At 36.1% G+C, this 25726-nt stretch overlaps 1 protein-coding gene across 1 annotated transcript in view; it reads right to left on the bottom strand.

The window, feature by feature from the left end:
• The window catches only part of pibf1 (progesterone immunomodulatory binding factor 1), a 186768-nt gene that overhangs the window by 137055 nt on the left and 23987 nt on the right, over window positions 1–25726 (bottom strand). Inside the window, exons 3-8 of the mRNA XM_039745337.1 lie at window positions 20742–20842; window positions 16356–16554; window positions 13438–13557; window positions 12344–12477; window positions 3839–3947; window positions 2398–2579 (exon numbers count right to left, since the gene is read on the bottom strand). Of these exons, the coding sequence (XP_039601271.1) occupies window positions 2398–2579; window positions 3839–3947; window positions 12344–12477; window positions 13438–13557; window positions 16356–16554; window positions 20742–20842 (845 nt within the window). The remainder of the gene's footprint in view (window positions 1–2397; window positions 2580–3838; window positions 3948–12343; window positions 12478–13437; window positions 13558–16355; window positions 16555–20741; window positions 20843–25726) is intronic.

Raw genomic sequence — 25726 nt, 5'->3', positions numbered from 1 at the left:
TGTGACCACTGACAGAGCTGGCTATGTTGATTGTGTCAATCCCCATGGGTCTGAAAGTGGGTGAAAGTGGCTCTATGTTCCTTGACTTTGCAAAAGGTAAGGGGCTGCGGATCGCTGGACCCTGGTTCCAGTGCCCTGAGTCGCATTGCTGGACCTAGTACTCCAATGCTGGTGGCACAGTGAAGGAGACTGATCACATCCTCATGGGCAGACACTGGAGGCTCCTTTAGAACTGCAGGGTGTACAGAAGTGCCTGGTTTGTGAATTCTGACCACAGACTTCTTGTTGCTACTCTGAAGACCTAGCTTAGGTCCAATAGGCCACCACCTCCTAGGAACATCAGACTGGACCTGGCCAGACTCCAAGATCAGCCTGATTTTAATGAGTCTGCACACAGTTTCTGTGAGGAACTTGCACACCTGATGTGATGTGGAAGACCTTCTGTGACAAGAACCTGAAGGTTGCCGAGGGTTTTGTTGGTGTTGTCGCTGTTCCCAGAAGGAGGTATTACATCTCAAAGGACACCCTGGATTTCATTAAGAAGAGTTGCAGCACATGGCTTGATGGCACCTGTGGTCTATCCCTGGAACTGAGAAGGATGGCTGTGAGGGCTCTGAGGGCAGATAAGGAGGTATTTGTTTGTGGAATCTGTGAGCAAGTGACATACCATCTATGGTCTAGTGACCCACTTCCTGCTTACAGAGGAATCAAAGCATTACGTACATCTAAATCCGTTCCTCAAAGAGTCGCAGTCAGGGTGGGTGATGGAATGGTCCTTACACGTAACGCTGCAGTAGTGACCCAGTGGGCTTTCTACTTTGAGCAGCTGTTTAAAGTTGATCCTCTAGCTAGGATGTCAGACATCTCTGGGTCCACAGTTTTTGAGAGTGATGCATCATTTAGCTGTGAACCACCCAAACTCCGTGTGATTTGCATAGGCGGTGAACCAGCTGAGGGTAGGGAAGGCTGTAAGTATCTACTGTATCCAAGATGAACTTCTCCAGGTTGTTGTTAAGGCTGTCCTGGCATTGCAAGCAATCTTTACTTGCATTTGGGAGAAGGGCATCATCCCAACTGACTGGAAAATGGGACTTGTCATCCCTATCTGAAAAGAGAAGGATGATCGCCTGGATCATGGCAACTACATGGGGATAACACTGCTCTTGGTTGGGTAAGGTCTTTGTTAGGGTCATCCTCAAAAGGTTCCATGATCAGACTGGTTTTACGCCCAAGAAGTCTACCAGCAACAGCATCCTGGCACAGAGAGTTCTCATTGAGCGCAAAGGTGAATATCGGCAGAATTTTGTTGCAGCTTTTGTCAGTTTTTGTGAAGTGTTCGACTCATTTGATCGAGCTGCACTGTGAGACAAACTGAGATTTTGCAGGATCCCCCCAAAGTTGCTGGATACATGGCCAGCCTGTACACTGGTAATGTGAGTGCTGTGCAGAGTGGGGGCAGAACCTCTGTGTTTTTCCCAGCTGATCATTGGGTTCATCAGGGGTGTGTTCTTGATACTACTCTGTTGAATGCTTGTATGAACTGAGTGTTGGGTAGGGTCATGGGGTCCAGCAGCTTTGGGACATCTGTTGGTAAAGAGAGAGCAAGATTCACTGATCTTGGCTTTGCAGACGATGCTGTGATCTTTGCAGAGCCAATGGAGACTCTAATCGGGGCTGCTGAGTGACTGAGCAAGAAGTCTAAGTATCTGGGCTTGCGAGTCTAAGAAGCAGGCCTTTAATGACCTCTTGGGCACAGCCATCAGCAGTATATCTGTCTGCAGAGAGAATACCAACCTTGTCGAGAGGTTTACTTTCCTTGGCACTGACATTCATGTCTCTGGTGACTCTTCCTATGAAGTCAGTAGACAGATTCAGAGAGCAAGGGGGATCATGAGGTCGTTGGAAAGGGGTGTGTGGCGCTCCCGATAGATGAAGGTGCAAGCCTTTAGAATCCTGGTGATTTCTATTTTGTTTTATGGATGCAAGACACAGACACAATCCAGTGACCTGAGACAGACTGAACTCCAGTAGTGTGTCTCTTCGGAGAATCCTTGGATAACGCTAGTTTGACTTTGTGTCAAGAGTGATCAGGCTCACAGGATTCTCATTATTGAAGATTCAATCGGCTGGACCAGGCCAAGGGGACACCCACATAACACCTGGCAGGGACAGATAGATGGTCATTTCCAGAGGATGGGACTGGACCGCTTGTCTGCCTGGCATGCCCCGCTCCTCCAACCTGACCCGACCTCCATGTTAAATATGATGCTAAAACTTTGAACATGTTTTTGGAATCAAGCTTTTGAATGTATTTTACACTAAACTTTTTTCCTGTTTGATCCAAAATTTAAATGAAGGTCAGTTTTAAATTGTTTAATTATTTAGAAAAAAGCTTACCTTGATGCTACATATTTTTCATACATCTCTTCTCTAGCTTTTTTTGCCTCTTCAAGTTGTATTTGGAGTCTTTCTACTCTGTCTTCATCATGAGCACAACGCACATTCAACTCTAGACATTGACGATTTAGGAATTCTTTATCCTTTTGCAGAAGAGTAACTGACTGCTGCAGAGCTGATACCTGGACATTAATAAAGCAAGTTTATTCAGCAATAAATAATTTTAAATATACTGCAGTTATTTTGGTACTTAAAACACAAACTTTTTGAGTTACTTCATATTAAAAATGACACACTGTATAAAATGGACTATTCTTTATTCAATTTAACTTAAATAATTTATTTGAAACAAAGTTTTTTTTTTATATACTGCATTTTTCAAATTTCCTACATAAAGAGTCACTGCAGATACTTTATGAGCAAGGATATACTGTAGAAGCTCAATTTTGAGGCTTGCTGGTCTAACAGCAGATCTGATGATAACTAATGATGAGTAAAATCACATTGCAAGAAGGCACATTCCATCATTAACAATGACTACCTACCTGCCAAATCATTCACAAAAAAGAAATTACAGTGTACTGCAGAACCCAATTCATAAACGGTTGCATGCAAAGGTAGTGAGAGACACAAGTCACCATGCACTAAATCATTATGTAACTGATTGTATGTCTACAAGCAAAGGGCAGGATCAAATCCACCAAGATGCTTCAAGTTGGAAACAACTGCAGGAATGATGACACAATTGCTAGTGTGTCATTGCATGTACACAAAAACACACCTCGTGCTTATAAACCTCACCTTATTACAAACCCTGCCCACTCCTACATTTTCACCTGTACTAAGGACTTCATTGTTCCATTTACAGCTGCATAGCTCTATGAATATCTAACAAAACTCACTACACAACAAAAATGGAAAATAAAGTGGCTATTTACAGTACAATATATCTATTATGAAAATACTAGGAAATAATGTGATATGCTCAGTGCTCTGAGACTCCGTTGTTGTGGAATAAAATTGCAAACCATGAATCACACAGTCCATTACTTTAGCTTATTATGAAATGAATAAATAAACAAATTATCAAAAAATTATAATATGCACAGTTGATATTTTGCAAGCAGGCATTTGACAAAATCTCTAGTTTGTTTTTAGTTCTACTTTTACAGACATTTCTAATTGAAAACAAACTTTAAAGTAGTATAATATTATGAAAAATAAAAATAGAAAATGTATTTTTTAAAACATTATCGGCCAAAATGTATGAAAATTGTATTAGACACTATATAAAAAATATAAAATTTACAATGCAGAAATAATTATAAGTCATTATATCAAAATGGACAGTATTTGCTATTGCAAAGTTAAGATATTAAACAAATGTTTAATGTATTTTCTAAATAGAAAAATAAAAGTTGTCACAAATAATCTGCTATACCTCTTTGCACAGATCATTTCTTTCTTTACTTTGCTCCTTGTGTGTTACTTCAAGTATTTCAAAATGTTTTCTAAGTTCTGAAACATCACGTTCAAAAGCATCCCTCTCACTAAAAGAAAAGCAAAAAATTAGGTAAATGAATAACAAAAAGCTGTGCAAGCTGTGATACGAAACATTCCAACATAATTTTTACATTTTGATAAGATTATCATGTAATCAATAAACTCGAACTTCCTCGTACCATTCACTAAACTCATCTCACACTTTCATCCCCATTTTAAGCCATACTATGTTGACAATATTAAATCAATTAAAAATAGTACAGTTAATACTAGTGGAAAAATCATATGCAAACAAATGCCAAAGGCTTGTTTATCATTTAACACACTTTTACCACAAGATGGCACCACAGTTCAAAAATTCAACAAAACTACATAACAGTTATAAACTAAAAGGTTTGATTGTAAGATGATAAATACAAAATAAATGTTATGCTCTCTTTGTCACACCATAATGCTCACCAGAACATTTGAGTAAAGATGAAAAATGTACTATAATCACAGTATTAAAATATAAACAAAAACACACATATCACAGAAATGGCCCAATTCAATCAAACTGTGAGTAAAGTACTATTTAAAGTATAGCATAAAGTCATTTCTTATGCTTGTAAGGAAAAGATAAAGTGAATTGTTATTGTATTTTCGTGCTAGATACAGAATTTCCAAAATGTTAGAACACAAGGTTGTTCAAAAGTGTACCTGGTACCTATGTACTTATTTAGGCATAAGGCTAATAAACGACTTTGTTGTGTCATCAAGTACTGAGCTATCTCATCACTTCAATGGTTAGTTGCCTCAGAATAATCATGTCTTCCCCGTGACCCCCACAGGCACAACACAGTCCCCAGTACACAAATAAAGCACTCAAACATACTCTACTCTGGCACCGGCACCACCACTCCTCTTCCCGACTCTGGCCATTGAGTAGTGGATGCTGGGCCCTTTTACAGTCCACCCAGAAGTACTCCATGTGGTTGACTGCAGAGTTCCAGCTGCACTTCCGGGTGTTGTGAATACACTGCCCATACGGGCTCAGGAGTCCCAGATGCAGCACCCCCTGGCGGCGCCTACGGGACCTAACAGAGCTACACCCAACTCCAATTCCCATGGAGCCCTGTAGGAAACTGAGGCAACGCTCCAACCCTGGGGGGCGGTTATCTAGCGTCCAGGGGAGGTATTGCACAGTCCACAGCTGCTCCCGCTGAATATACAGTGAAAGGGCGTCATGGCTGGGGACTGCCACAAGATGTATCTGTTTGAGACGAGTGTGATATCCCTACACTCTGGACATCTGATAGTTCATGAGCCGAACTGGATCAGCAGAGAGAAGAAGCAAAGACCAAAAATTGAAGAGTGAAAGGTGCAAGTTTATTTACAAGAGTTTACAACAAAAACACAGTAGTGTCAAGAGGGCTTTGTTTCACAGTGCTTCAGCATTGACACTCCTTCAAAAAGTAAATAAAAACAAAAAATGACCAAAGAAAAAAATGGTATATTTACAACAAAGACAGTGCACTCCTACAAAAACTACACACGCGCACACTCCAAAAATTAAGGTAGCCCTCCTTCTTTACCTCTGGCTCAGGATGCTCCTCCAAAAGGAAGAAAATAAAAAATGCACAAGAAAAAAAAATATCAAGTGTGTGTATATACAAAAAGAAAAAAACAACTGCACCAATCACGGACGAAATGCCATCCCATCACCAAATAAGTAGACATATTTCCACCAAAATTATCACTTAGAGATATATTTGTGCAAAAAACAAAAAATATTTACAAAACCGTCAAATTAACACAACTGCTCCTTCAATAGTTCAGTCGTATTTAACCCTACCTTGCCATTAGGTCCACTGACCCTTGTTGGCTGGCAACTCCTTAAATATAATAAGCAAGATTATCCAACCATTCTGCCACCTCCGTCTACCCCAAGCACCTATCCATGTAGATGCTGGCACGTTCACACCATGAGCCGCAACACACCCCTAGCAACTTTCTATTTAAAACTGAACTCCTGTTGGTCACGCACGTGTAAAAGGCACCCTGGACGACCAGGTATGCCAAGTTCAAACACACCAACTTCCGACTCACCAGTAAGTAAATCTCATTTATTTAGCATACACAATCCCCATCTCTGACACAACCTTGGTTAATAAGGCAAATGGCATTTTTTTTTCTTCCAGACGCGCTGCACATTAAACCGCCTGCAACAGGCAGACTGCGTGGACACTGGCGTGTGAAACTGAACACCAGCTGAGGAGCCCGTACTGGCCATTATACCGGTTTCATGTGTGCCCAGATCCACCGTGCCTCACAGCATGCACCCATGGCAGCGCCTTTAACACAAAAATGGTAATCGCCTTTCCTTTCTTTTACCCTTATGAATAATGATATTCGGTTTAATGTTTTTTTAACTTAAAATTTGTAATGCAGGGAGTCCCAATTCAAAACGAGTTTTTCTTGAATCTATGGACGATATACACAATTTGAATTAACTTTGTTGAAGACCACAAAAGTGGAGGTGCATGCAAGAAGTTATGACCAGATGTTTCTTGGATTATGTCAGACAGCAAACATGGGACTTATAGATGGACTCGGCAGAAAGAGAGGATGACAATTTAAAGAAAGTAGACATGCCAGGTAATGTAGAGGTACAGAAATTTAAAACAGCAGCAGCAACACCAGTGGCTGAGGTTTAGTATGACAATGTGGAATAAGTTTCAGACAGCCTTAAAAAAGTTCTAAAAAGCCATCTGAAAACCTAGGAAGGATAGTTGATAGGTTGCAAATGCTGTCCTTAGCAAGGGTGGGAAAATGTTGATCTCAACTTGGGGGATTATTGAGATGTGGAAATAACACTTTGAAGAAGTCCAGAACCCTGTAAAATACTCTCTTTGAAGAGATCAAAGCTAAAAGCAATGTTTGAGGTTAGGTCTATTTCAGTTACTAAGGTAGCCACAGCAATCAGTAAGTTAGAAAATGGCATCATGTTCACGTGCGTATGAGAACTTAGTTAACGTATTTGAAAGCTGGAGTACTGTACATTTTTTTAGTTATTTAAAACAGGAAGTTACTTTTCTTTTTTAAATACTTTTGTAACAGTAAATGATATTCAAAATTACTTGTTATAAAAGAATGAAATTTTTAACACTAATTTAAATAGCTATAAAACATAGCCCAAATAGGCTTGTGATGGCTCAATAGAATTTATAGGCATAAAATTCCAATTCAAGTGATATAAAATTGGCAATGACATAAGTAAAAATGTAACGTGTAAAGTTTATTTACAGAAAAGGCGACAAAGCATTGTAGAGTTAACATACATTAGTGATACAATAAAATAAGTGGACGGTAAAAATACACAGAAAAAACGAAATAGAGAAATATTATTCACAGAAACGCTATCCAAAAATTTACATAAATAAGTACATCTTAAGATGACGTTTAAATATCTCAATAGAATGATTCTGACGCAGTACCAGGGTGACATTACTCTAGAACATTGGTGCAACAAACTGGAAAGGACGATCACCACGCAGCTTCACTCTTGTGTGTGGTACAGAAAGAAGACCCTGTTTTCTGGATCTAACAGTTTGACTAGCAGTATAATAATGCACAAGCTCACTAATGTACTAGGGACACCACCCATGGAAGGTTCTAGCAATGAGAACCAGAATTTTAAGTTGAGTTCTAAATTCTACTGGCAGCTAATGGAGGGATAATAAAAACTGGTGCAATATGAGACCTCAGGTTTGAATTAGTTAAAAGCCTGGCAGATGCATGTCCTGTTGTTTGTTGTTTGTGGGCTAACTGCAGATACAACTTCTTAAAAATAACATTTTTGAAAGATGTACTCGAAGAGGAATTAAAATCTGTTTAAAAGTCTCACAGTGAAATTATTGGCTGGTTTGGATCATGATGAGGAGGAGACATGGACAGTTTCCAATTAAGAACACTATACTGTAAAATAAATAATGACTCAATATAATATGCAGAAAACTTAATCTGTTGTAGGTTAAACAAGTTCTAAAATTCACCATGCCTTTTCAATGAGCGATTTTGAAATAAAAAAAAATGCACAGCATGCTCAGTTTAAGATCTCAATGAAAATGTAACTTTCCTGACAAAATTTCCTTGACGAATAAGTGTTTTTGCTATCAGATTTAATGGTGCTAATCAAATATAATTCAGATGTATTTGAATAAGGCCTTATTCAAAGGTAAGAGTTAATGTTCGATTGTAAAAGAATAGTTATTCATTTTTCCTCACACTAATTTTGGCATCGTTGCTTTCAGACAATATACAGTGAACCCTTATTTATCGCGGTAAATCCATTCCAGACTCTACCGTGATAAATTAATTTTCGCGAAGATTTATAAATCAAATATTTTCGCAGTTAGAGTATAGAAAACCTGTTTACGACCTTCTAAATATGTTTTTTAACATTATAATAGCCCTCTAGACATGAACACCCTTTAGTCACCATTACACTCGTCTTACCCAATATATTAGACAAAATAAGAGAAAATAAAACATATTAGACGTTACAAATATCATATTATACTAGGCTCACTAGCCTTTTAAGGCAACCGACTTTTATCCTCAATTTGTGTGCGCTCCATGTGTACATCAGGCATGTAAGTGTAAGGAAAGTGCCCATTCATAACATCTCCCGAAAACCTAAGTTTTTTTTATCCCCTTGAGTGCCTGTCCAAAGTCGTACAATGTCAGCCCGAATCTGTACCGCTAAAGACGGAGTTTCATGCACTAAATAAGCTATAGATGAGAATAAGCAAGCACCATCTCCCCTGATATTTACTACGCGGTGAGGCATTTGTACTCCATCAACATTAATTATTTCCAGAGACATAATTTTTCTACTTTTCCAGCGCATCGCTCACAAAAGAAAGGGAACAATGGGAGCACCAGAACCTCAAGCCGCAAGTAGTAAGTCTGTGATAAGCGGAATAAGCTACGCTTTGCACTCACGGGATGGAAGGACAATCCCGACCGCTTTTATATAGTAGATTATTGTACTGTACATTTAATTACACACACACAGTTCTTACACACAACCACTAACCTATGAAGGCACAACCTCAGTAGGAGAGTCTTCAGGTGGTGCAGTATCTTCAGCAGGTGCGTTGTTGTCTTCTTCCGCTGAAGGAATACTAGGAGTAGGCAGTTGGTGTCTGGGTGCGCGGCTGAAAAACATCTTGATAGGCAGTTGCTGGCGCTGTCTTTTTATATGCGTGAGGAGGCTTTTGTAGGGTATTGCCATCTTTGATCATATCCAAGAGTTTCACCTTCTCCTGGATAGTAAGTATCTTCCTCCAGCGCTTAGTTTTATTGTCAGAAGGATTAGAAAGAGCAGCAAGTTTAGGAGCCATCGTGGGGCTTAGATAAAAGTTCTCAGAAAGCACATGCGTAGTGACGTAAGCATGTATGAGAAAAAAATTGCGATAGAGTGAAGCCGCGAAAGTCGAAGCGTGATATAGCGAGGGATCACTGTATTGTACATCCCGAGGTATTTTGTAGATCTGTTTTTGAAGGGTAATGAACACAGTCATTATTTCATAATTTTGAATAGTTACCTTCTTAGCTTAATAAGTAAAACTTACGAGCTATACCCCTTAACAATGTAGTTTGGGACAGTATTTTTTCTACCATACTGTATGGTTGTTTGATCTACAGTACAGGTGTGCTCAGAGCAGATTTTTAAAACATTTCTACAGTATAATGTTATAGTTATCCAGTTCTTCATCTGATCCTGTTTTGATTCACTCTTAAATCTAATCCCCAACTGTTGTTTCATGCTAAGATATTCTCACTAACTGAAGTGAAAAATAACTGTAATAATCCTCGTTTTTTTAAGGCCTTTTTGGCGTCATTAATGTAAGCTGAAATATATTCAAATATTTCTTTTTTATTTGAATATTCAAATAATTTTCTGGCTTATTTGACAGCCCTAATAAGTGTGCCAAATTTCAATAAAACCAGTCCACTGAGAGCTAAGCTGATACATGCGAACAGTCACACACACACGACAATTGCAGTAGGTAATTTTTGCATTATCAAAAGCATGTAAAAGGTTCCATCGTGGCAAGAGAATGGAGATGGATGAGATCTAATTAGACATGCTTAAAGTACCAGATATTGTGGGATTGCTTTGGCTAATACATCTCTTTAATGTTGCATGGAAGGTAGGGACATTGCCTTAGGTTAAGAAGACTACAGCAGTGATCAATTTTTTTAAAAAGATAGTGTGATCTAATTACCGCATACAATTACAACAACAACATTTATTTATATAGCACATTTTCATACAAAAAAAATGTAGCTCAAAGTGCTTTACAAAATGAAGAATAGAAAAAAAAAAAAAAGACACAGTAAGAAAATAAAATAAGTCAACATTAATTAACATACAATAAGTAAGGTCCGATGGCCAAGGTGGACAGAAAAAACAAAAAAAAAAAAAACTCCAGACGGCTGGAGAAAAAAAATAAAATCTGCAGGGATTCCAGACTATGAGACCGCCCAGTCCCCTCTAATTACACTCCTCAACTTCCCTGAATGTAGTTGGGTTGAGACAGAGCACTTACAAATTTAAAGCCAAGATCCTCTCCTGAAAAAATGTAGCTTATTCCATGCCAGTAAAGAATGAACAGCTTCCACAACAGGAATTTTACAAGTACATTGAGGATTTCATCTGAAATTAGGGTCAAGGCGATCAAGAGACCAACTGTGAATCTGTAAATCAGCAACTGATTCTGCCTATGTTTACCAGAACTACAATGTTGATGCAGAAACTAAGTCCTTGTTTAAAATCTTTCAATTTATTCGGTCAGTCTGCGTTACCACACTTACCTAGGGTCATGAGCTGTGAGTAGAAACTGAAAGAACAAGATCACAAGTACAAGATGTTTACATGAAATTGCTAGGCTGAGTTGCTGAGCTAACTCTCTGGGATAGTGTGAGGTGTTCAGCAATATGGAAAATGCTTGAAGCAGAACCACTGCTTTTCTGGATCTGTGGTTTGGGCATGAAGCTGACTCAAGGGCAGAACAACTAGACTAATCTGCGAGTAGCTGTGAATTCCTCAGGAGGAAGTTGTTAAAGGCAGTTAAAATATTCTGTCTATTTTTTTTTAGAATGGCGTTCAAAGTAACTTTCATTTAATTAAAAGTATTAGCGCATTGACATATTCCAGCAAAATAAACCCCATATTATATATGTACGTAAAAAATGATTCAGAATCATAATGAGGCACACTTTAGGTGCAGCACCGAAGATGCACACACATGTGCAACCAGCAGATGAATTACACTGCATTTTTGTTATTACTGGCACCTTTCAAATTTCCTATATGATTTTGTAAAATTGTTACCCGCAGTGACCTGGACACACATGTTAGATTAACTGGCGATTCTAAATTTGCCCTATATGTATGTGGCTAAATATAAGTATATAAAAGTGTGTGTGTTAGTGTGTGCAGTACAGGAGCCCTGTCTAGAGATATTTTGCAACACACAGTGCTGCCAAGATATGGTCAGCCATATTCAGGTCTGAATTGGATTAAGTGGGTTTGATAATGTTATATTACATATAAAATTGCCAAATTGAGTTACATTAACAAAATGTAAAAGTTTCACTAGAGTAAATTTTATCTATCAAAACTATAGAGGGCAAACTATTTCAATAAGAGATTAGGTGCACAGTTTTGCATTTTATTGTACACTATCCTGATACACTCTGTAGAAGTAATAACATAAAAAGACTGTAGTGTGCCGACAGTACAGTACCATTACATGGCCAACTTTGGGCATTCACAACTAAGAAACCCACCATAGTCATAATAATATATTCAGCAAGTAATACAAAAGGAAAAATCTACTCCAAAGTTGCTGCTGTTCCAAGGTTGAATTAGTATGGTACCGTACAAATCATAAAAATAAACAAGGTATGGCATGGTATGAGAGATGTATAATGTTTTATCATCCAATGCTTGTATGAAATGTGTAAAAGTGATTAGTTAATACAAAGAATATTAGCTTAGCATTTTTTGTTTTTGAAATATATTAGACACTAAGTAAATTTTTCATAAAATGTTGTTTTAACTGACTATTTATTGTTCTTTTAAATGAGTAACATGTTTCAATCATGTTGTAAAAGAGCAGTGTTTATTTCACTTTTGTTACACTCAAAAAATCTAGCATAAAAAAAGTATTTATAGTATAACTAAATGTTTTATAGAGGTGGACAAAACATTTGTAGCAAAAGATCAAAGAACAAGCCTGTAATTCTAAGTAATAAACATTAAAACAAGTAAATTCAACTATTTCTGCAAGTTTTAAAAAATAAACATGCTCCTAATAACCATTTTGTTTGCTTCAAATGAAACATATTCATGTATATTTTCACAAATTTCTCACTTTAATGACTGTACCTTTTCAACTTATCATAGTTTTCTCTCTTATAGTCCCCTTGTTGTATTTGTTGTTTTGTGTCTGCTAGCTCCAAGGTTAGCCTCTGTGTCCTAATATCTAAATCAGATCGTATTCTTCTTTCTTCTTCATAGCTCTATAAATTAAACATATTATTGACCATAAGGGCATTTTTTTACAGTTATATTTGTAAACGGAATGTAGAAGTTTTAAGAGATTAGCTAATAAGTTGAAAGTTATTGATAGTCCCAACATCTAGATATGAAATGTCACTTGGAATTTTGCTAACTCAAACTTTTGTTCATCTAAATAATTATAAATAAATGAGGAAGTCAACAAATATGTGTTCTTTAGGCAGTCTGTCTAAACCAAATAGTTACTGATTTACCTGAATATATTATACAAATACAGCATTAAATCTAAGCAGGAGACTATTAAAATATTAGATAAAAATAGAGTTCCCACATATAGTGTCAGACTTTTAAAATTTAGAAATTCCTCAAATCTTGCTCAAGTTCAAGATTCTCCTCAAATTAGATGCCAAATATTATTCAAGTAATGTTTTTTATTATCCTTTTTAAAGCATTAAATACTGGAGCATGGGGAAATCCTACAGTGTCCACAATAATGTATGGGACAAAGACAGATTTCTCCTTGATTTACCCCTCTGTTCCAAAGCTTACAATTAGAAATTAAACAATTCAGACTCTATTAAAGTTAACAATGCACACTTTCATTTAAGGGTATTTGTATACATTTTGGTCAACCAATGTAGACACAAAACCCAAACCAATTTCTGAGAACCAAAATGTTTTGGACATAGCAATGGCAGGTAAATTAAAGCTATCATATTTAGTACTTTGTTGCAGATTCCTTGAATGCAAGGACTGCTCAAAGCTGCGATTCACAGACATTGCCTGGGGGCTGAGTGTTTACTCTGGTGATGCTCTGCCAAGCCTGTGATCCCACCATCTTCAGCTTCTGCTTGTTTAAAGTAAATCAAGAAAAAAATATATGTCTTGTTACAAACATTATGCAGGACACTGTATGAATACTTCTGTATACATTCATCAACTAAAGTATGTCAAGTACTCACCTCCATTAATGACTTTAGCTGAGTTCTGTAGGTCCCCAGTTCATCTGATAAGTTATTTTTTTTTTCTTGCAGCTCAGCCACTTCTTCTTTTAAAGGATGAACCACCTCATAAAACCGAACCTATAATGATTACACATTTTGTCTTTGTTGCATACATGCATACACATAAACACACATTATCACATAACCATAATACAAGGTGTCATTTTAGATATTTCTATATAGATTCAATACATTTCTGCGTTCACTTTTTCCAAAACAGTGTCAAAGAGTTTAGCAGTCTATTAAGTTCTGAAATGAATAGTGACACAAAACCTTCTATAGACACATTAACTTTTTGTATCACGAACATTAAATGTTTAATCTTAGTAATTCATGTAAAATGCAATCATAATTCTAAACAAATTAAAAACAAAGTACTGTATTTTATGTAAATAGACAAGAACCACACACCACTTATGTTTTTCCCTATAAATATTTATTACTGAGTTGTATAGCTTGCAAAGTGTTGTTGGGGTGGTTGTGGCAATAAACAATTAGATAATAGTAGCTATAAAAAATTATAAATTTGAATAAAAAAAAAGATAGTTTCCTAACCTGTTTAGCTAGGGTAGGGTTGTGGGAAAGCTGGAGCCTATCCCAGCAAGCCTTGGGTACTAGGCAGGAAACAATCCCTGGACAAGCCTTGGGAGCAAGGCAGGAAACAATCACTGGACGGGGCACTACTTCATTGCAGGACAAACATAAACTACAGCCAATTTAGCATTTCCAGTCCACCCGACCTACATCTCTTTGGACTGTGGGAGGAAACCGGAGAACCCAGGGGAAGCTCACAGAAATAAACATGCAAGCTCCATGCAGAGAGCACCTCGGATGTGTCTATTTGTTTTAAGGCAGCAGGTCATTATCACAATGCTGTCCAAAACTAATATTACAAAATAAGAAAACCATTTTACAACAAGAAAGGAATGCACTCTTTTTTTTTTTTTTTACTTAATTACAATAAACCCATAAAAAGGAATATCTGCAAATTTTAAATTACCTATACATATGACCTGTACACAAAAAAGTCATATAGATTTTTAATTGAATTTTCTGACTTGTTACAAATGGAAGGTCAGAATATGCTAGTTAGCTTTCAAGTACACATTAAATTATTGAAAGGGGTTATAATTACATTTGTTTTTGTAATGAACTGTGTTATTTTCCTAAAGACAGCATCAAATGTATACGCGTTTTAGATTGAAGGCATGTCATATTTAAGGACTATAGATTGCTTGTGTGTGTGTTCACACTGATTCCAAGTTAAATACAGCAAGGAGCATAAGGTGATATTGTCACATGTACTGAATGAACATCTACCCAATCGTATTTTGACACTCAATTATTGTAAAGACACTGAAATAATAACAGGAGATAAGAGGAATACTACTCCAATGTAAACAAACACCATAAACAATTCAGCTGCAGTGTCTCCCCTTCAGAAATCCACAGGAATTTAATAAATTCATTTAAATTGCATCAAAAATAGATGTCACAATGCCATTACTCCTGCCTAGAATGAGTGCCTATATTTTACTGGGCAGGCTGCCCACATATTTTAATGGTGGGAAAGCACTGGCTCCCAGAAAAATCACTAAGGAAAATGACTCAGGCACTTATTGACTCACACACCTATTCAGTACACTGGCTTCTGACAAAATGCTTAACAAGTGAGTTGATACAAGAAAGTTGGAAAAGGCTGAATAATGCATTGTGGCACTAAGATTTGTCAATTAAATATATGGAAGTAACTTTCTTGACCAAAAACTCTCTTCAGTAGACGAATTCTATTATTCAATATCTCTATGCATTTGTTTTATCCAAATGATATATGCTAATTATTTATTAATCTATTCATAAATTCAACATTAAATCACTTCACTATCTTCACTAGTTATGTGGCACTAAGATTTGTCAATTATAATTGACAAATTATAATTTTATAATCCTCATTCTTATAAAGTTGAAAATGGTTAAGCCACCCAATTACCTTACAGAACTTATTTATTTTTATACTACATTGAGTATATTGTAATCTCAATATTCAGTGATGCACAACACTGCAAGTATAAACAAAACTAGTATTGGAGGTGCAAAGATTCTGGATTTACCAAACAGTATTAGAAAAGCCCCATCAATCACAAAATACAGCACACTATAATTACATTTATACAGATTGCTTTACTGATTTTTAGTTGACTATAGTAGTTATATCGATTGGCTTTAATAAGTTTTTCCTAACATGTCTGAGTAGCCTTTCCCAGATAAACTTTAGATAATTTCAGAACAAATGGTGAGTTTACATTTTAAAAAAAAAACAGAAACTACAAACAAACAAAGCATCACCAAGGATATTACTTCTATTTATGAACTCAAATAAGTACCTGAAAGAGAAAGAAGAGGGGAGAGCTAACATGCTGCTACACTGATATATCTAGGTCATTAAGATTCTTTTATCAGAAAAAGCTTTGTATGCCATTGAAAGCGTGGCAAAAGGTGCAGTGTTCAATTTGTCCTACACTAGGTGCCTCTGATATGTATCATGCACAGCAAACTAGGAGAGGATCTAGAGGCCAAACCAGGACACACTGGGGGCTTCTCCTATCTTGGCTAACTTGGGATCGCCAGGGAACCCCTCATAAGCATGTGAAGATTTTTTCTAAAGATAGGGTAGCTTGATCCGTCCAATACAACACTTTGATACTCTTACTAAGATAATAATCCTACCAGTCTATTCATGAGCAAAGGAAAGAAACTGAAACTGCAAGTAATTTTAAAAATTTCTCTATTTAATACGCTTATTTGGCATTAATTATGTAACAGATGGGAAACACACAACATATAGTGCACAAACCCACATATAAATGCTTACTTACCGAAACATATTCATGTATAGACAAGTGGTCCTCTGGAAGATCTTTCAACTCAAAGTACTTTTCTTCTGTAAGGTCCAGATCTCGAAGACTACGACGAATATCTCCTGTCTTTTCTCTAAGCTGTAAATTGGTCTCTTCCAATTGCTTCTGTCGAAGTAAAATACTGTCCATTTCTTGTTTTCTTAAAGCTTGTTGCTTTCTGTCAAAAAAAAAAAAGATTTATTAAAGGATTGTTTTGAGCAGGTTTCTTTTTGTTTTCCCCTGGTGAGATATTTTTGTTTTTCACCATTGTCATACTCTCCTGGGATTTCAGAATAAACTATTTAATTCTAAAGGTTTTTAGTTGGAATGATTTTCTCAAAAATAAATATCTTTTTCCATTTTACATCCACAATTCATGTCCTTATATCTCCAATATACTGTATAATGCCAATAACGTAAATGAATAATGAACTGAACTGATTTATAAAACTAAAAAATCACAAGTAAAATTCATCAAAAGAAGCATATACAGAAACACTACATACTTAATGAACATTTACAAAGATTTTAATTCTACCAGTACTAATTATAGTTAAACGACAACCTAGTCACTGGGTTTGCAAAAACCAGTGTGGTCTTAGTGCCAGTCCCAAGCCCATGTAAACTGGGGAGGGTTGCATTAGGAAGGGCATCCAACAGAGTGAGGAGAATAAAGTTGGAAATTGAAGATGTAATGTAAAATATCGTCAGCGCATATGCTCTGCAAGTGGGATGTGAGATGGAGAAGAATGAAGATTTCTGGCATGAGTTAGATGAAATGGAGAGTATACACAAAAAAGAAAGATTAGAAATTGGAACGGATCTTAATGGGCACATTGGTGAAGGGAACAGTAGTGATAAGGAGGGTGATGGGCAGGTATGGTATTAAGGAGAGACATGTTGAAGGGCAGACAATGGTTGATTTTGCAAAAAGGATGGAAATGGCTATGGTGAATATAATATTTTAAGTAGAAGGAGGGACATGGGGTGACATATAAGAGTGGAAGAATGTGCACACAGGCGGACTATGCCCTCTGTAGGAGATGAAATATGAAAAAAAGATTAGTACTGTAAGGAGGTGGCAGGGGATAGTTTAGCTAGACAGCATCGACTAGTGGTATGCAAGATGAATTTCGAGGTGAAAAAAGAGGAAGAGTGATAATGGATCAGAGGATCAGGTGATGGAAACTGAAAGAGGAAGGCTATTGTGTGAAATTCAGAGAGGAAGTGAGACAGGCACAGGGTGGTGAAGACATGATAGATTACTGAAACACCACAGCTGAAGTGGTAAGGGAGAGAGCTAAAATGGTGCTTGGTGTGACATCTAGACAAAGGAAGGAAGACAAGGAAACCTTGTGTGGGAATGAGGAAGCACAGGAAGGCATAAAAAGGAAGAGGTTGGTGAAAACTAATTGGGATAACCAGAGAGATGGCAAAAGGAGACAGGTATACAAAGAGATAAGGTAAAAGGTAAAGACAGAGAGGGTGAAGGCTAAGGAAAAGGTATATGCTGAGCTAGATGAGAAGATAGACACAAAGTATGGAGAAAAGCACTTGTACCAACTGGCCAGACAGAGCGATTAAGAGGGGTAGGACATGCTACATATCGGAAAGGAGAAAGGATGCAGATGGAAATTTGCTGACAAGAGGGGAGAGTGTATTGAAAAGGCAGAAGAAGCAATTTGAAGGACTTATGAATATAGAAAATGAGAAAGTATAAGTTGAATGAAGTGGAGAGAGTAAATCACAATGTACCGAGGATCAGCAAGACTGATGCGATTGAAGCTATGAAGAGGAAAAGCAGTTGACTCGGGCAATATACCAGTGGAAGCATGGACAATGTTAAGTTGAGATGATTATTACTTCAAATTAGATTGTTTAATTAAATCTTGAAAAGTGAGATGATGCCCGAGGATTGGAGAAGAAGTATATTAGTACCAATTTTCAAGAAAAAGAGAGATGTGCAGAGCTTCGGTAACTACAGGGTTATAAAGTTGATCAGCCACACCATGAAGATATGGGAACGAGTGATGAAAGATGCTAGGCTGAGAGGAGAGGTAATGATTTGTGAGCAGCAATATGGTTTTATAGCAGGAAAGAGTACTGCAGATGCGACATTTGCATTAAGAGTGTTGATGGAGATGTATTGAGAAGGTCAAAAGGAATTGCATTGGGTGTTTGTGGACTTTGAGAAACCGTATGTTAGGAAGCCAAGAGAGTAGTTATGGCACTGTATGAGGAAGTTGGGATTAAGAGAAAAGTATGTGAGTGATACAGGATGTGAATTTGTGCAAGAGCAGAACAGCATTATTTACACACAAGAAACGGTTAATTTCATGTTTGCCAATTAAAAAAATAAATGAAATTCAAAAATTATGTTTTATAGTTAGACCTATGAATAGTGAACTTTTTAGACTACCAGTCTCTTTACAGCTGTGAAAATTCAAACATATAGAAAACCATACTAGTGTTAGTCTCACAGTTTGGATCACTAAAAGAAAAATTAATTCTTCATCTTTTTTTTATTAAATTTTATTTTCCAAAGTACAGAACATTACATTGGCATTCAAAAGATCAGACATACTATACAGTAACAACATAAATGAAACATACCTTTTTACTCCAAATTAATTACAATCAAAACAAAAGAAAAAATACAAAGAAAAAACGGAAAAAAAAGAACAAAACAAAACAAAAAATGAATGCTGACTTGACTCAGATAATTATACAACTGATACTTTCAAAAATGTGACATCCTGCACTAGAAACAGAAGAAAGCAAGCTCCCAACCACTACCTGAAAAAGGTGATTATTAGATACATGTTGGTTCTAAAAATAGATCGCATGATGGTAAATATCAATGAGTTCAACAATTTTGGTGGTAGCAAACTAACATAATCAACAATAATGTTTACTTTGCATATTTTCATACAATACTTGCAGCTCAAAGTGTTTTAAAGAAAAAATACAATTCCTGAAAAAATCCTGCTTAGAAATCATAACACAGTTACTATTTAATTGTTAACCACAAAATGTTAATGTTTCACAGTCTGTTTAACAGTCAGTCATTGTCTAACCCACTTTGTCCTAAACAGGGTCACGGGGGTCTGCTGGACCCTATCCCTGCCAGCAAAGGGTGTAAGGTAAGGAACAAACCCTTGACATTGTGCCAGGCCATCGCAGGGTGCACACACACACACGCACGCACGCAAACACACACACACTAGAGCCGATTCAGAATCGACATTTCACCTAACCTGCATATCTTTGGACTGTGGGAGTAAAGTGTTTAATATTACTACTTAAAATATTTAACTATACCATCTTGGGTTGAAACGTCTTTATGTCACTTGAGTATAGTACAGCACACTAAAATTGAAAAATATTACATTTCCTTCATAAAATAAAGAATTAAAATATTATGTTGTATAAGCACTTAGTATCTCTTTATAAATAATTAGTACAACATGTAGTCTTCCAGCCAAATGCATTTCTCTGTCTTTCTTGCATGTAGTAGCTCACACCAGATGCTTATAAGTCTAGCCCCAGTAGTTACACATAAACCACAGTCATACACATTTCCCAAACTTCATTCCTGCACTCTATATCCCAGACTTGTCACTGCTCCTCTTCCTATTATGGTGTTCCTTGTCAAATCAGCCGATGCAGTACACTGGATGCTCAGCAGATGTCACTGGTCTTCTGTTTCTTTAAACCATGTCATTTCGTTTGCCTATCACTTCCACATAAGAAACCCATGGGCACAAGTTAGTTTTCCACTACCTCAATTTTTTTTAATTTAAATAATGTATCAAGTCATAAGCTTTCAATGAAAACCAAGATTAAGGTTCAAGCCCTAGTAGTTTGTGTGTAATTATGTGACAGGAGAAAAGACCATAGCAAGTAATACATAGATATTTGTCAAACATCTACAATTTAAACCTCCCAAAAAAACCACATTTTCATTGATTTATTTTTTTATTTTTTGTGAATGACTTAACTATCATTGCTGCTTCACTGCACAATGGGTCAACTCGGGTTCACCCATGCCTTCATGTTTTTTACAACCAATTTCACAATCAGGAGCCACTGCTCTACCACAAACTTGACATAAATAAACAGGGTAAAAGTTGAAGGGTTGGTTAGACTTTACATGGCAATTAAAGGTCAAATATGTGAGCATTATAGAAGTTGAACAAAAAAAAATCATTGTACTACTGAATTTTTAAAGCCTTATAATTTCAAGAAACTCTATGACAAAAGCATCAAAAATACTGTGGTACTTGAGTTATTTAAGCAAATATTACATGTTTGGCTGCCTCAGTGTTAAAAAGTCAGCTTACAGTATAATTTAAAGATACTAACCTATTCTCTTCTTGTTGAATTTTTAGTTGGCTGTCTAGTCGTACTGCCAAAAGCTGTTTCTGATGAAGAGCATCATTTAGTTTCTCTTCTAACTCTTCCATCTGTAAACAAATATGCAAATAAAAATACATCAAAACACAGAAAAGATCTTAAGTAAAAACAAACAATAGTCACATTTAAAACAGTACACTCAGAATTCAAATAAATTCACTGAATAAGAAGAAAAACATAATTTATTAACCAAGTACCCAGACCAAATGAAAATCTATAGGGTGACATGAACACAGCTGTGCATAAGAGATGCCCTTGTAATCCAGACAGATCTAGAAATTTTTAGCAAGGAGGAGTGGGCAAAAATTGTCCAGATTTGCCAAAACTGATAGACTCTTACCCAAAAAGTATTAGTTTAGGGGCTCTGCACACTAATGAACCAGGTTTTTGTATGATTTTTGTTCCTTCAATAAACAGTTTTTGTTTTGTTTTCACCTTCTTTGTATAGATTGCAGTTCTGCAATAAAGGTGGAATACGTTCAGACAGAATTGAACTTGGTTTAATTTTTTTTATTACACAAAATCTGCGATTTTCACAGGGTGTTTGTAGACTTTTTATATCAACTGTACAAGTGATTTAACTAATGTATGTTGATTGTTTTATTAGTTTAGTAACAATCTTAAACATGTAGTATAAGTTTAATTATAGGCTGAATCAATTTCATATCGTGCTTACAGAGGTTCTGACCAAGGAAAAACAATCTAATAAATGTCATTCACAAATTGCATGCCCAGGTTTCTATTCATGACTGTTTCACAGCAGTACAAATATCATGCCAACGAACATAAAGTTAACATCATATTCAAGTAGCCTAGGAGCAGTAGAAGAGCAAACAAAACCTACTACAGAAAAATCCAAATATCTACAGTATATAAACTAATAATAATAATAATAATAATAATAACAACAGCTAGTCATTAAGTTGTTTTAGATATGATAAAATATAATTGCCAGAGTAAACAAGTTAAAGCTGTGATATTATGTGATGGGCTAGATTATCTATTGTAATCAATCCAGAGCTGTTATCAGTGTTTGGAACACACCACCTACAGACAAAGCACTGTTCCTACAAACACTGTTCTGCACAAAAAGAAGAAAAAAATTAAATAGACCTGCAGAAAAAATAGCTTAAATACATGCAGGAGAAATGGACTGTCAGTGATAATACATACATACATGCATACAGACAGACAGGAAAGTCATCCATACCTGACTACTGACATTTATAGAACTAATAAGGATTATGCTGAATCACCAAATGTGGCAATCTATAGGAAAACGTTGTCTGTAGAGTTTCTACAATTTATTTTTTTCATTTCAAAACTAAACAGAACAACTTAATTCATGTCCCGATTAATAATAACATTGTGAAAAAGGCAATAAGACTTTAGCACGCCTAAAACATAACCTGGAATTTAATGAAACAGATTAACAACACAACTGGATATAAATCACAAAGAAATAACTAATATATTTAAAGAAACACTATAATTACTTGTATTCTTCAAAGTGTAAAGAAGGCAAGGCTCAGTCCTGGGAGTTTTTTGATAAAGCACAAATATCTTAGCTTGCTTTTCTTTGTACAAAAGAGCTCTTTAAACTGCTGAAGCTGTTTGAAACTCAAGATGCCATTAACTCATTGTAAATCTGAAATGCTACAGGTCCACAATAGCAAAAAAGGTTTTAACATAGTGTCATTATTGTTATTAATATTTGAAACTATAGAAAATAAAATACTACTAAAAGCATTACAGAAATTGTCCATTAATGTCTTTCTAAAGAAAAAAAAAAAGAAAAAGACTTGCTTCAATTTGAATTATCTAGACCAGACTCTAATAATGAATAATGATACTAAGATGATGGAAAAAATTCAGCTAAAAGAATAAAGTGCTTCACTCATTAATATCACAAGATAACTGAAGCCAAATATTTAGTATCCACTTTTCAGCACTTGTTTAATGCAACATATTCACCTTCAGGTTCTGAATCTCCACAGTTATGCTCTCTGGATGCAGAAAGTGCTTTTCATAAAGTTAAAAGGTATATCTAATGTATTGCAAATTTAAATATGGCTCCAATATGTTGTGGAGGACTGCCGGCTTCGTGTTCCGGTCCTCACCCCCAGGCCGCCAGGAAGAGCTCTCCCGACAGCATGATCATGCCCCGAGGGCCAGCAAGGCCTCATGGACTATGTAGTGTTTATACACAGCGCTGCTGGATACCTTGGGGGCCACAGGGAGTTGCTGTAGGGGGGCTTGTGGGCTCTTATGTACCCTATGTCCTGGGAGTGCATCATGGTCACATGACTGGAAGAAACGACGTGCTCCCGGGTTGAAGAAAAGGACTGTTTACCCTGACCCGGAAGAAAAAAGGAACTGTGGACTGATTGAACAGGAACACCTCCTGGTCATGGGCTATACAAGGACTATGGGCCAGTCCAGACACTGAGCTGAGCTGGGAGGTAGAGGGGCGAAGTGTCTGGGCGAGGAGGAGAGATTATTATTGTGGTTGTGTAATTTATGAGTAGAGTGGATGGTGCTTGGTGCACTGTGCTAAAGAAAAATAACGAGTCTGGGACTTTTACCTGGTGTCTGGCGTGGTACATGAGTACACTAGCGCCCCCTACTGCCACAATGTCTGCAAAGATTCAATTATTTCATACTAGCTCAGAAGCCTTATTGCATATTAATTATATGATCTTGGTTTGCTTAAATTAGAACGCAATCTCAGACAAGGGCATCCTTTATGACTAATGCTGTTTGCAACTGGTATTGAACCACTACCTATTTGTCTCCAGATACAGTCAGAGATAAAGGGGATCGAGGGGAAGAGATGCACAGAAAACATCACTCTACACTGATGATATTGCACTTTATATGTCAGACCAAAATTCATCTATGCTATTAGTATTAAAACTGCTAGGGGACCTTTACCAAATTCAAAATTAATATGAAAAATGTGTTCTTTTCATTGAATTCTCTCATACTTCAGAGCAGGTTAGATAACCTTTCACTGATTTTATCAGGACATTTAAATATTTTTAATTATTATTACAATAGATGTAAAGATCACTTTAGACACAACTAGTCTTGTACTATGGAAGTACTGTTAATAGATGGTCCGCCCTCCAAACTATTTATCTGGAAGAATCAATTTTGTCAAAAGCTCCTGTATTACTTACCAAGCATCTAAATATATATCAATAAATCATTCTTGAAGTTGTTAAGAGGACTTGTCAGTGCAATAAAGATAAAGTTGAGTTACATTAACACACTTGAACATAATTGGAATCTAAGTACAAATGGATCAAAATATTTTTATCCAGGTATATGTTTATTTTGACATTCCAAAGTCTAGCAGTATTACATTATGAAGGTACTGAGTCTACTAAATTGTTTATCATAAGGGTTTCATTTGCAGTTGATGCAATGAGTGAGCAGCAATAAAATTCCACTATCAATTCTGATTTGCATAAGTAATTAGTGTGTTGCACTGTTCTTCAGATTTTCAGTGATTATGGTTTTCTGATGTCTTCGAACTTCACAAAATATAAGGACGTTTCAGACCTTGAGAAAGCAGCAGATTGTAATTTTTTTTTTGCAGAATAATAACATTTTTGAAATAAATTGGAAATTATTTGCCACTTTAAAACTACAGAACCTTTCTAGAAACTAAATAGATGCCAAGCATATACAAATATAAAAAAAAGATTTTTAAGTGACATGATTTTATTCAAAAATGCACTGTAAAGTAAAAATTTTTTTCTTGTACTAAGATTTTGCTGATCGTATGTGACTAAAAATAAAATCAAAGAATTAATTTAATTCAATTAACATGTATAGATTCGTTAAAGTGAAATTTCTAACCAGATTAACTATGGAAATGGGATATCATATAAAAGGTGATTAAATTATGTAGGATAATGGTAATAATTGGAGAAATGTTCAAATAACAGTCACTTTTTTATCATTTAAGGAATCTATCCATTTTAAGTAAATTAATTCTTTTATGGGTCCCCATATTAGTCACAAATGAGCAACAAAACCTTGGTATAAGAAAAAATAGATAATAAAAGATATAGTTTTACTTTTTAGTGCATGTTTTTTTTTATAAAATCGTGTCACTTAAACTTTTTCTTTAATATATATTTTTAGCCACCCAAATGCTACACAGTCCTCTGCACATTACGAAAACCATGACTTGGATGGGAAGGTGATTTGACAGAAATGACAATAGCGACAGAGTGGAATCTAATCTATGACTTTAAATTGAAATGTAACATTCCTTCATGTTCATTTCTCATTTTGGAAAATCCTAACTACAGTGGAACCTTGGTTCACGACCATAATTCATTCCAAAACTCTGGTCGTAAACCAAGTTGGTCATGAACCGAAGAAATGTCTCCCATAGGATTGTATGTAAATACAATTAATCCGTTCCAGACCGTACGAACTGTATGTAACTATATATGTAAATATGTAAATATATGTAAAGATTAGGCACAAATATAGTTAATTACACAATAGAATGCACAGTGTAATAGTAAACTGATGTAAAAACATTGAAGAACACTGACACAAAACACCTAGGCTCCCTGCTCAGCTACACGAGCAGGCTCTCTCTCTCTCTCTGTCTCTCTCTCAGAACAGAGAGGAACATTTGAACAAATCTGAACTTTAATTTAAAAACCAACCACAAGCAACCAAAAAAGTAACAGTGCAGGAGATCATGCTATTAGCCTTACAGTCCGATCGCTGTACTGTACAGTAAACAATTTTTTTTAAAATGAGTTTTAAGCACAGGGAAAAAAGGAACATTTGAAAAAAGAGAAAAGTAACATTGCAACAATTCATGTTACGAACTGAAAAATTAACTTTTGAAAAATCCGTAATACAAAAACCACCAAGAAAACTAACCTTGCATGAGTCGAGTT

This window comes from Polypterus senegalus, chromosome 2 (genome assembly GCF_016835505.1).
Source record: "Polypterus senegalus isolate Bchr_013 chromosome 2, ASM1683550v1, whole genome shotgun sequence".
NCBI lineage: Eukaryota > Metazoa > Chordata > Cladistia > Polypteriformes > Polypteridae > Polypterus > Polypterus senegalus.
The sequence above is the reverse complement of the archived record's forward strand: the minus strand, read 5'-3'. Positions and strand labels throughout refer to the sequence as shown.